Source organism: Planococcus citri, chromosome 3 (assembly GCF_950023065.1).
Source record: "Planococcus citri chromosome 3, ihPlaCitr1.1, whole genome shotgun sequence".
Classification (NCBI taxonomy): Eukaryota; Metazoa; Arthropoda; class Insecta; order Hemiptera; family Pseudococcidae; genus Planococcus; species Planococcus citri.
The window spans coordinates 2,014,312-2,027,338 of NC_088679.1; the positions used below are offsets into that span (position 1 = coordinate 2,014,312).

Consider the following 13,027-nt stretch of genomic DNA (forward strand, 5'->3'; position numbering starts at 1 on the left):
CATGTCGAAAATAGGGTATATTCCAAATTTCAGCTTTCTTGGTCAATTTGGTAAAATTTTGATTTTTTTCCTCATTTTCGGCCTAAATTCGATTTTAAAAAATTCACCAAAAATCGAAAAACGCACTTAAGCACTTGAAATTTCGACAGGTGATAAATTTTTGCATGATCTTTCGATCTACTTTTGTAATGTTTGAAAAATTTCGTGCAAGTCCTATGTTGAAACTCAAAATCTGCGATTTCGGCTGACCTGTCAATCAAAATGGCCGCCATTTTGTAAGTAAGGCCAACTTTTTTTTGGGCAAGTTTGCTTTAAAATATTCCTTGCGATGTCTCCTTTAAGAAAAATGTTGTCCCGGAGGATCGGGGGGTGGGGGTGCAATTACTCCTATTGTCATATGGCGGACTACATATAAGATTCGAAAATTATTGCTTAAGGTTGAGTCCAGCTTCTGAGCTAACTATTTTTCGTGAACATGTGAGTAGAACAAGAATAGAATATCTAGGTTAGTTTCCAAATTTACAATTTCTTTTCGAGTTTTTGATTTTTCAATTTTCGATTCTATTTTCAAAGTTATAGATTTCATTTTCTGAGTTTTTTTCCAGAATTAAATAAAGTTATTGATTTAATTTTAATTTTATTTATCTATACCTATTTTTCTTGGTCAATTTTTGATTATATCTACAAAAATATCAACATCGATTTCAATTTTATTGAGCTTTCAATTATTGAATTCATTTATAGAATTTTCAATGTCATTTTCAGTTTTTTTTTTTTTTTGTTTTTTGTATTTTTCGATTTACTCTCCATTTTTAATTAGGTGCTTAGATTTCAAAGTTTTTGATTTCATTTTTAGAGTTTTATGTTTTTTTCTCAGTTTTTAATTTCATTTTAAATTTTTGATCTAATTTTTAAAATTTTTGATATTATCAGAGTTTTTGATTTTGTTTCATTTTGAGCTCATTTTTTTTTTTTTTTTTTGGGAGGGGGGTGTTTATAATTGCAGGATTATTACACCCGTGGAAAGAAGGGTTTAGATTTGGTTTATTAGGTCAATTCATCTGATTCGCAGAATTTCTGATCTCATTTTCAGAGCTTTAGGTACCGGGCTCGGTTTTTAAATTCACCTTCAGAGTTTTCAGTTTTACTTTCATTTTGCAATTCTATTTTATTTTTCGTTTTTGATTTAATGTTCAGAGTTTTAAATATTTACGTAATTATCGTTTTCGGATTTCATCTTCATTTTCAATATCATGAGTTTACTTACAACATTTTCACTTCGCAATTCATTAATTCTCTTTTTCATCTTTAATTTTCTGAGGATTACTGGTTCTTTAGTTTTGCAATCTATTTTCAGTTTCTCATTTATTTTTCGAGTTGAAATTTTTTGGGAGAGTATCACTTTATTTTAAGGTTTCGACGTCAACATCAGTTTTTGATAACATTTTTTTTTTCGATGTACCTACTTACTTAATTTTTGGTCAATTTTTAGAGCATTTTATATTATTTTCAGATTTTGATTTCATATTCAGAACTCTCAATTTCACTTTTATGCTAATACATTATTTTTATGTTTGATCTTATTTGTAGAATTTGTGATACAATTTATTTCGATGTAATTTTTGATTTTTGGTCTATTTTTAGAGCGGAATTGATTTCATATTTAGAGTTCTCAGTTTCACTTCTAGGTATAATAAGTATGTTTTTTTTACACGGATTCTCGAAAATCTGGTTTTTGGACGTTTTTTGAATCTCTTTTTTAAACACTTTTTAGATCCCCACCACAAACTTTCAAAACATCAGAAGTCTTCTCTCTTTAAGTAAAATCCATAATCCATTTTCAAAAGCTACTATCCTAACAGATTCTGGTGGATTTTAAATCTGCCAAAATCCAGATTCTCGAAAATCTGCCATAATCCGTGTAAAAAAAACAAACTTATTGAAGTTGGATTTCAAGGTTTGATCTAATTTTTTGAATTTTCAACGTCGTGACAGAATTTCCAGTTTAATTTTTAGTTATTGATTACATTTCCTGAATTTTGAATTTTATTTTGCCATATTATATAAAAATTGTGGCTTTTTCGTAATATTTTAGTGATTTTAATGTTTATTTCGAACGTTTTAATATCACTTCAACATCAACACGCAGTTTTCGATTTTATTTGCATAGTTTCGGTTTTATTATAGTTTTTGATTCGATTTTCAGTTCGTTCACAGTCTACACAGTCGATTATCTAATATGAATTAATGCCAATTGCCACTTTCTAATCGTTCCGGAGTCTTTAACCCATTTCCGGATTGTCTAATTTTCAAAAAAATTCCATACAAACCCTCATCATGAAATTTAACATTCACAAATTCGCATAAACTTTTCTCATCTTTCGATTGGTTAAGGTACGTGCTTGAATTATCCACTCCAAAAAATGACTCATCTTTCTCAAAAAACCATCCCTTAAAACGCTCAACCTCCCCTGATATAAAATTTTCGTTAAGAAGGGGGAAAAATAGTTGTCAATTTTTTCTATTCAACTGACAGAATTACTTTAAAAATATCGAAGTAAAAAATTGACAAACAATTCGACTCACCTTTCACATACAACGATACTGGTTCAGAATATTCGCTACCGACGCTGTTTTCGGCAACGCATTCGTATTTGCCTTGATCGCTTTCCAAACTGTTGATGATTTGTAAAGCTCCTGCAACATAAAACAAAAAGAAAATACATCAATCAAATATCTAAATAATTAATAATAGAATATTCAAGTTTCTTGAGAATCTGATCGTGAAACTATCCACATTTATTTTTCTTCACACCTTTCGTTAATCTGCTCTCTACATCGCGTCGAATAATTTTCAAAAAAAAATCCCTCGAACCACACAAATCTCACTATACAAAGCAGTTTCACCGCAAAGCAACTTCAAAATGAAGTTTCTTACAATACCCGCACTTCTTCCTCCAATCCTCTGTCTTCGCCAAACTACCATCCCTTATTCAGCTACGTTAAATAAACACTCGGCAGTCGGCAATAGGGTGTGAAAAGGATGTCATCTCCAAATATTAAACAAGCCAGGTTCATTTCGCAATACACTCGCCGCAACATCTCGAATATCGCAGCAAACGCCAAACGAGTAAGTTGATTTCGCCCCATCCACCGATTCGCGGTTGGTCGCCTACTTCTATATACTAATTCCATAAATCTTAGTAGCAGTCGCAATGCTCAGGAAACTTTCTCAGATTACGTGGTGTTTTCAATTTTCAGGCTAATAGGTTCTGGTGTTCGAATTACGAGAAATTTAACCTACAATCAGATCTCGCAGCATTCTCGTCTACTCTTCTCTATCACCGAACTCGTCGCGTCAACCGAAAAACAGCGCGTTTCCACTCCAAAGGAAATACTATCACAAATTATAGCTTACTGGTAGGTACATTTTTCTCAAAAAAAAAACGCTGAAAAGGCGCGATATAAAAATTCCGCGTCAATCGCAAAACACGGCTGGAAGAACAGTCAAAAGGGTGGTTAGAGGAAGAGGGGGTGGGGATCACCTCAACGAAACGAGACCAGACGGGAACTCGGCCAAAGAAAACTTTCTTTTAAATTTAATTAGATTTTCTCAATTAAACCGGTGTACCGGCTGCCGAGCGTATTATACTCGGCGATACAGCAGCGCCCGTAGTAGTAACTCAGTTGGCATTCGTATTTTCCAGCTTCTTCTTCTTCACCTTCTTCATCACCCTGTACTTGGTCTGGTAGGTAGAGGTACCGTCGTAGCAAGCCAAAAATTCCTACTCGCCAACTTTATTAAATATAAATAATTAAGCAAATACTACCACTGTTTTTAGCTTGCTCATCGTTAAATGCAACTTTCAACACGAACGCGTCACTTAGCAAACTGCGCGTAAACTTTTGCCCGTAATACAAGTGTAAATTATAATTAAATTTTGCTTCTTCATCCTCTCCGCCTCTCCGCCGCGCCGCGCCCATCCTCTTTTTCATCTTTACCTACGTCTTCGTCGACTTCTCTCTTCACAACTCCTGCGTATCAGCTGTAACTTTTCTTGTAATTCGCCGACGAACCTAAGTTTTGTACACATCTCGTCATCTTGCGTACCTACCTACCTGTCTACCATATTCGCTTTAGTTTATACCAACAAAAAGCGCGACAGGAGGAAAAAAAAACGAGGTGAATTTTCTGTCAGGCGATTTTCCCCTCTGCTTCGATGACTCTATCGCGAAAAAGTTTTCAATTTACATATCTTTTTCATCAACTTCTCTATTTCATCTCGTAATAATTATTTTAACGTTGACGAGATGAACGTTGTTTTAAAACGTCCAAAATGTATCGTAAATTTTACTTCTGTAGCGTCGCGGTAATTTGTTGTACAGGGTGTTCCAGAATAACCTTTCACATTTGTTTTTCTTATTACTCTGAGAGAAAAATGTTTACAAAAATTCTTTTACAACCAAAATGAAGTAGAAACATGCCGTTTTTAGACCATATATTTGAGTTTCCATTAAAAATAAAGTTTTAAAAATTTTTCCATCGAGATATTTTCCATCATTTTTGACACATTCAACCAAACATTTTTTCGAATTATTGAACACTTCTCTTCCAATCAGTCTCAACTCACGATTAATATCACCTAGAAGATGTTTTAGAGTCCTAGATTCATCCTGATACACTTTTAACTTGAGGTAACTCCATAAAAAAAATCATAGGCGGAAAAATCAGGGGATCGAGGTAGCCATTAAATTTCTGTGTTCAACGAAATTATTCAATGACCGAAGTGCTCACGCGCTAAACATATTGTGTTGGTCTCTGAATGATAGGTAGCTCCAACATGTTGTAACCAAGTAAGTAACTATACATACACTATATAATCGTCTGCCTTTCAGTTCAGGAACAAGAAACTCGTTCAACATTTTGCCTTACCCCTCACCGTTACTGTTTCATTAAACACACATGGTCCCACTACACCAAACTTAGCCACGCCCAACCAAACAGTCAACTTGGCGGAGTGTAGAGGTTTCTCGAGTATTATCAACTGATTCTCTGTACACTTGAAGCGCACATTCTGTATATTCACTTCACTGTTTAGTTAAAAATGAGCTTTGTTACTGATGAGTAAAGTAAAGGGGTCCGGGAGTCTTTATTTTTAAAAAAGGACCTCACAGTAAAAGTACACTGTGCAGCCATCTACTTCTCCAGGGCAAAAAATAACTATTGAAACATAATTCGGCATGCTTTGGCTACCTAGAACCGCCTTTACCATTCCCCTAGCTCCTCTTGAACACAGATCAGTGGTTACCAAAATGTGAAAGGTTATTCTGGAACACCCTGTACTACAACGGAAATTAACTCATTACGTTCCTGATTTTATGATATTTTATCTGCGATTAGGATGCTATATTTTCTGACCCTAGAAAAGTGTGTACACCTAACTCGTCTCGTATCGTGAGTAATATATCAAAATTTCACAAAGAAAGGTCTGGGCAATGCTTTAAAAGACTTCTTTTCTTCTTCTCCTCGTGTTTGGGACAATCGGGCTTCCTCAAATTCTTCCATTCCATCCGTGCGTCAGGTCTTCAGTGCGGTTGTTCATTTCTCCCCACAGCCCCTCTCTCTAGTGTATGCAGTGCTTGTGCCACATACGAAAAGGTGGTTGTCATTCTGTCTTTGCCCGCAATCCGGACACTTCACATAATCCTGAATGCCACATCTAGTAAGGTTTACTGCCATCCGGGCGCATCCAGCTCGGATCTGGTTTAGCGTGAGCCACTCAACGTAGGGCAGCTCGTGTCCATTTGCCAAGTTCTCACTACATGTGACCTTCTCCATATCCGACCATGTTTTCTCTCTCCCCTTCACCGGGTCTACTTTCGACATGTGTCTCCCTCATAAAACTCCTCCTGGACTTCAGCCTTAAGGTCACCTCTTTTTGGTTGAACATAACATGGCGGGTGGGGGGTCTTGTTCTTTTTTTGTCCTCTCTACATCAGCCACTACACACCATCTTACCTGGTTGGTGTGAGGCAGCCAGACACAATTCTTATGGTGTTGTTGAGAGTGACGTTGATCTTCTTATTTGTGTGCTGATTGGCCACAGGCAGCACATCTATACTCTACTGCAGAGTAGGAGCACAGTGCCATGGCTTCTGTCCTCAATGTCTTGGGCTTTGCTTCCCATCAAGTTGATACCAGTTTCGGCAGCAAGTTGTTTCTTGCTTCCACCTTCATTTTTGTGTTCTCACAATGCCTCTTAAGTATATTTGGGCGTTGGGTCTAGCATCTAGCACAGGGTTGTGCCATAGCCCACGTAGCACTGATGAGATCATCAGTGGCCTCGACAAAAGTATCGACATGATTTTACATGATTGTTGATTGAAAAAAGTTGGAACATTATCCACAAAGGGGTTAATCTAACTACATTTAAGATGATTAATTAAAAATTGACACTATTTTCAAAAACTATGATGAAAATGCCGATGGTTGTCATTGCTGTCTACATTTGTATCTACAGGCATCTGCAAGATTTTTTGATATATTGTAGATACCTTTGTAGACCCATGGTCGATATCGAAATTCAGGTCGTCTTGTCAATCTGAAGTTGATGTTGACTATAAGATTGATAAAAGCATCTACAAAATTTTAATCTTGTATAGTTACTTTTGACGATCTAATAATTGTCATCAACTTTGGCATCAGCAAGATGACCTGAATTTTGATATCAATTATAGGGTCTACAAAAGTATCTACAAAATGTTGTCATTGAGTAGATACTTCTGTAGATCTTCCCGCACAACAATTGTCGACGTCGACATTTACATCGACTATGTTTTTTTCCAACATAATGATGGAAAAGTGATCAATTAATTATTTAGTGGGAATCTTCTGTCCGTACAAAAGCCAGGTAAATGAAAAGTTTTGAAATTTTCTCATTATTTCTGACACCTCGACATGCCATCTCGACATGTAGATGTAAAATTCGATGCTTGAAATATACATCTACAACTATGTCAACCAATTTTTCAGAATTAAAATTTCTGTTTTAGTGTTTAAAAGTTTAGTAAACATTCAAAAATATGATCTTGTTCTATGAGGAAAACAAATTTTTTGGGGCATTGATGAAAATATTCATTTTCCATTTCCACAGTGTGGAGTTGTAAATGATATGATGATATTGTGGATGTATTTCTTGATGTCGAATTTCACATCAACATTAACATCAACATGTCGACAAGAAAAATGGATTAGTTTAGTACTCTTAGATAAAGTATTGCACCATCTTTGATATAAGAAATTTCTGTTCAACTATTTGATTGTACAGACTTTTTGTCTGTACTTCTTTGGAAGTGAACTTCGCGTCGATGCTATTTTCAGCACGAGCAATAGCCACATCAGAGGAAATCATTTTTGGAATAAAATTTAAAATTTTTTAACTCAAATTTTATAATTTTACGAAGCAGGAGGTCGACATAAATTTCGATGTAATGTCGATCCATCCACATCAGTCACTTTTGGATGCCTCAAGTCGATGTGAATTTCGACCCTGTGTTGAGCCAATTGTTGACACAAATGCAGATGAACATCAGTCGACAATTACATCGACAATTAGCTCGACACAGGGTTGAAATTCACAACGACATGTGGCATCCAAAAGTGATGGATGTGGATGGGTCGACATTCACATCGAAATTAGCATGGTCATTGTTGTACGGGTTGAAATCAACATCAACCATCTGGTTAATATTGATGAGGAAGTTGATGTTGATTACAAGATCTATAAAATATTTTTAGAAATTTTGAAGTGTTGCCGACTCATTTGTCAATGTCTGAGTCGACAATACAATAAGAAAAATTTTCCAAGTCCAGAAAAAGATGGACTGAATATTCTTTTAAGGCCTCTCCACTCATCAGCGGCAATGGTCTAGTGGTTAGAGAACATGATAGAAGTGAGTGGCAACCTTGGTTCGATCCCTACCCAGGGCAGATTTATTTTTTTCAAAAAAAAGTTTTTAGGGTGAAATATTTTTGAGAATAATTTTACTTTCATCAAAAAAAGAGTTTTGGGTACATTATGCACATTTTTTATCAAAATTTGCTTCTTAAATTTTAGACTCAAAAAAGTGACACCAATGTTGAGACCTTGTCGAGACAAAAAATGAAGGGAGACTACAGTCGATTTTGATATCAACTTCTCACTTGTCATTTATCAACTGTGGTGTCAACAAATGTCGTGTTGACAAGTGACAGATTAGAGATCTCGTCATTTCAATTAACTTTGGCATCGCTTGTGCTATGTGGTAGAATACACCATGTATAATACATGGGTATTCTACATGTAGAATAGCACATGTAGAATAGCCGGAAAAAATGTAAAATGCGTAGAATGAGTAGAATGTGTAGAATGCATAGAATGAATGTGCAGACAAGTTTTTTTAAAACCTTATTTCTTCATTTTATCCATCATTTATTTTATAATCAGGTTACATAATCAAAAAGCAGAAATTCCAAATTCACATTTTCTCATTTCATGTGCTGAACAAAAAAGTTGAACTTTCATTTTCAAAGCGCATTTTTGATAAATAAACAATTTTTTTGGCTTTCAGATGGGTGATTTTGTTGCATTCTACGCATTTTACATAGTGTTTTACACGCTCTACACATTCTACACCAAAATGTAGAATAGGTTATTCTACGCATAGATACCCAACCCTGATCTAGCATGATACCAAGGTACCTAGGATTTTCACAATTCTCCAGCTGCACTTCTCTCCAAACCAGCTTCAATGTGCACTTTGCCCTCAAATTCTTCAGATGGCAGCTACACACTTGAATTTTGGATAGATTTGGTCTGAGGGCATTATCCACACTGTGTAGTTTTGTTTGAAGGCTGAGATCAGTTGTTGGATATTGTATAAGATCTTTAGCAGCACCTTCGAGACAATTGTGCAGACAAATGTTCTTGTTGAGGTTTGTTATATTTTCATTTTTATGAACCATTGTAGTGAAGATGTTTCTGAAATTAATCCAGTTGCCTGGATGGACGTTAAACTTTGGCAGATCAGTAGGTGAAAACTTGATCCTGTTTTGTTGGTCTTGACTCCTTTTAAAGATGTTTGAGGAGTATTAGATCTACTTAATTAATGAATTGTGAAGGTATTTGTAAATTTGCTGAAATTTGTTTTGTTCTTCAAGATCAACATTGTTATCTAATTCACAGTCAATTGACTTTGCTTGAAATTTTTCCTTTGAATTCTGCAATTCTTTTAATTTTTTATTGGCGATCTCTGGAAGTTCTGAGAGGGGTTCGTTATCAGATTCAATCTTCTTTACTCTCTCAAATATGATCTTACAATGCGGTCGGTAGTTATTAGAACTCTTAACAAGACGCAAAGAATAAATTTGCATATTTACGGCAAACTGGTTATGCAATTCTATTAACATCTTTGTAAAAATACGAAGGGTTACATTACAGTGTAGGTCTAAATGCAAAATAACACCACCTTGTGAAGTTGTGAGGTTGAATGAGTATGACTGTGATCTAAAACTATCACATATTTTTGTAGGTTGACAATTTTGGAGCAAGATGAAGTGCCAATTTTTCTGAAATAGATTTTTAATGATTTACAGCAATTTTAATGTTTTTATATGTATTATATCTATTGACAATTTTCATGTCATTTTTGGAAAATTTTACTGAAATTCAAACAGCTTTGGATGACTTACAACGTTTTCAAAATTGAATTTTTTTCCAGAACTCGACGATAACCTTGGGATAACATAGAATTTTTCCAAGGAGAAAAATTTGAGTAACAGCTTGTAGGTCGAGAATAAACCAGAATTTAATTTTTAGCTGTTTAAATTAACTTTTGTGCCTCTTCAAATAATTCAAAAATTCTGGAAGAATTGAATGACTAAAATGGTGAAATTCAATTCGAAGGAGTCGATATCAGCTTCAGAATTGATTTTTACAATTTTTTTTCTAAAATAGTATATAAGGGTAGTTTCTATCGAAAGTTTTTTTAAAAAAACATAATTATATTTTCGAAAATCGCCACGTTTGATTTTTTAAAAATCGTGCTGCTAAAATTTTGTTAATGGAGGTTTCACAACCGCCATCTAAAAATCAAAAATCATACTCCTGTTCGAATCGGAGACTGGCACTTCCAGCCATTCTCTTGTCAGGTTAATTGGCTCTTCCTTCATAAATACATACAAATGAACACGATTCAATGGTCATCAGAGAAGACGAGGCACCGTAGGGGTATTTCTAAAAACTCATTTCTGCGAAAAACTTGATTTCAAGAAACACTTCCCATTTTCCAAGTACCATTTTAAAATGTTAAACGTACAAATATTAAAATCTCCTAACAACCGCAAATTTCATGAACATATTTCATTCGAGTTTTAAAAAACTTGATTCTTGGGTTTGTTTTTTCACGTTTAGTCTCAAAAACGAGGAAAACTTTCACCATTAAGCATTTCCACGTAGAATAAAACGACTGCTTTCCTCATCCAAGATACAATATTTCCAGTAGGTAGGTAGGTATCACCTAGATTACAATTTTTTCGCAATCATCGCATCGTTTTCTGGTACCTTGTTCATCCGACAACAGCAACTCAGCCCATCGTCGACGAATAAATTACGTTGGCGCGCTGCGGGTGCAAATGTGTATCATAATTCATCCATCCTCAACTCTCGGCATAAGACTCCGCCTCACACAAGACCGGTAATTCCGCTTAGCTCGCCACAACCGCACGACATAATTCAGCTCACCTTTTCGTATATACGAAAATACAGCCCAGATACCGAATCAGCACTTTGTTCTTAACAATACGTAAAAAATTACGTATCTAAGTTTGAAATATAATTTACGTTTCGCCAACAACTAGGTAACTCTGTAAAGTACGCAGACGAACGCGAATTTATAAAAGAGCGTCTCTCTGACAGTGCACTGCGTTCCTCTTCCTTTCTGCAATTCTACCTTCGCATTGTTTGCACCGAGATGTAGGAAAATACGCGACGCGAAGACGATGATTTTGTAATTTGTTCGCCATTTCTTGCTGGCAATTTCATTTCGTACGACGACGACCAAGAGAAGAAAAATGGCACGCAGAAAAGAAAAAAAACTATGTACCGACATCTTGTAGGTATGGTACGACTCTTCTCTGTAGTCTTCACTTCTTGCGAAAGTCTTCGTTGTATACTTCAACATTCTCCGCTTCTCGTACCTATGTAGCTACTTCCACTTCCATATATACTTATATACGAACATAGGTACTTGAAGTACACTCCAATAGCCGCCGAGTACACGTTAAGATATTACGAGACTTGCAAAAACTTACGAGCAGGCCGATTTGAGAGCATCTCAGCAAACTTTCCACTTTCCACATACCCGCGTATAAAAACCTAGATAAAAATATACACATCGCATCGCTTCCTCTCTATAGTCTCTCTACCATCCGCGCGGCAACGTGTAGCACTTGTTATTCATTCTTTTTTTTTCTCCTTCATTTTTCATACTCGTATTTTCGTACTGTACCTACGACGACTATCTTCTTCCAGAGCTAAACCGCTGCTACACCACACGTACACGTAAGTCATGCAGAAACTTTTTCCCAACTTATGCCTCTCGTACCTCTTCTGTATAAGTACTCGGTTTGCCTTCCTCTCAATGTAGGTACCTCTACGCTTCTTCGGATATCTAACATCGTTATCTCATGGTCGACAAGTGGCACAACCGATGTAACCGTAGATACGACAGTATAAAAATACGAAAATAAAAATACCGCGAAAAATAAACAAAAAGGCAAACAATTCGAAACTCGACGTTTCGCTGTTTTGCACACTTACCTGGTGAACCTTTGTCGAGTACCGAGTATCTGTCGTTGTTATTAATATCCAAAGGGTTTTGGTCGCGTATCCACGTAATGGTTGGCATCGGGTCTCCAATAGCTGTGCATTGGAGGACTGCGGTATGGCCTACTTCGACAGCTTTCGACGCTGGCGGCGACGTGATGTTCGGAAAGCCCAGAGGTAGTTTCTTTTCTGAAAATAGAATAAAATACAAATGAATTAGATTAAAATAATGCTCGGATTTTGAAAATTATTTACATATTTTTTTGGAGTTCTCTACAAGTGCAACTAGTGCGGGTAGAACCCTTCACTCGAGCTGAAAATAGGTAATTTCAGAACAGCAGTGAGGAAGAAAGGAGCGGTTTAGAGTGATTGAATTGAAAAAAAAAACGAGCCAATATTCGGACTCAGAAAGTACTTTCAAATTGGTTTAGGTACAATCGACATTCTAATTAATGTAAAAAAAAAAAAATGTACTGAGTTTTGATCAAAATGAGGAAAAGGACACCTCCCAAAGGTTCTACACTCGTATTGCATATAGAGATACAATGCTGTAGGATGAATCGCGAAGAAAAAAGTCAGAAGATTTTCACCAAATTCAAAGTAAACTTTAATTTTCAGCTAAAATATGTTTAAAAAATTTTTTAGCTGAAAAGTAGTACCTCGATGAGAGATGTGGATCTTCAAGGAGAGGACATTTTCGAAAAAAAATATGGGTTTTCGACCTAGCCCATACCCTACCTCTTCAAGGAAAAATGACCCAGTTCCAGAAGATAGTAATTGAGGTTCTGCGTCGACTTCAGCCATTGCTATGTATGTAGTATCCAAAGTCCACGACCATTTTTAGGGTTTTACTGAGCGGTTGAAAATTTGCAAATTCGTTTATTTTTGAGTAAATTCGATCATTTTTGAAACTGAGGAAACATTTTGGAAAACAGCGGCGCCAATTTATAAAAGTCACTACGACCAAAGTTTTTTTTATTGGTGGGTGGAGGGGGGGGGGTAAGCGGAGCATTTGGCCCTCAAAAAAAAATTCCAAAAACTTTGAAAAATAGCTATACAAATTTTTAAAAAATTGAAAGAATTTGAGGGAAAAACTTTTTGACAAAAAAAAAACAAGCTCTAGTGGAAAACAGGAATTTGTTTGAATAACTTAGAAAACCCCC

General features: G+C 35.7%; 1 protein-coding gene across 11 annotated transcripts in view; it reads right to left on the reverse strand.

The window, feature by feature from the left end:
- Positions 1-13,027, reverse strand: part of Lar (tyrosine-protein phosphatase Lar) — a 389,327-nt gene that overhangs the window by 84,185 nt on the left and 292,115 nt on the right. For all 11 annotated transcript variants that reach the window (XR_010557786.1, XM_065357492.1, XM_065357498.1 and 8 more), the window contains 2 exons: positions 11,859-12,053; positions 2,587-2,697 (listed from right to left, as the gene is read on the reverse strand). Coding sequence is in view for 10 of the 11 variants with exons in the window: in XM_065357492.1 (XP_065213564.1) it covers positions 2,587-2,697; positions 11,859-12,053 (306 nt within the window). In the remaining variant the exon portion in view is untranslated. The remainder of the gene's footprint in view (positions 1-2,586; positions 2,698-11,858; positions 12,054-13,027) is intronic.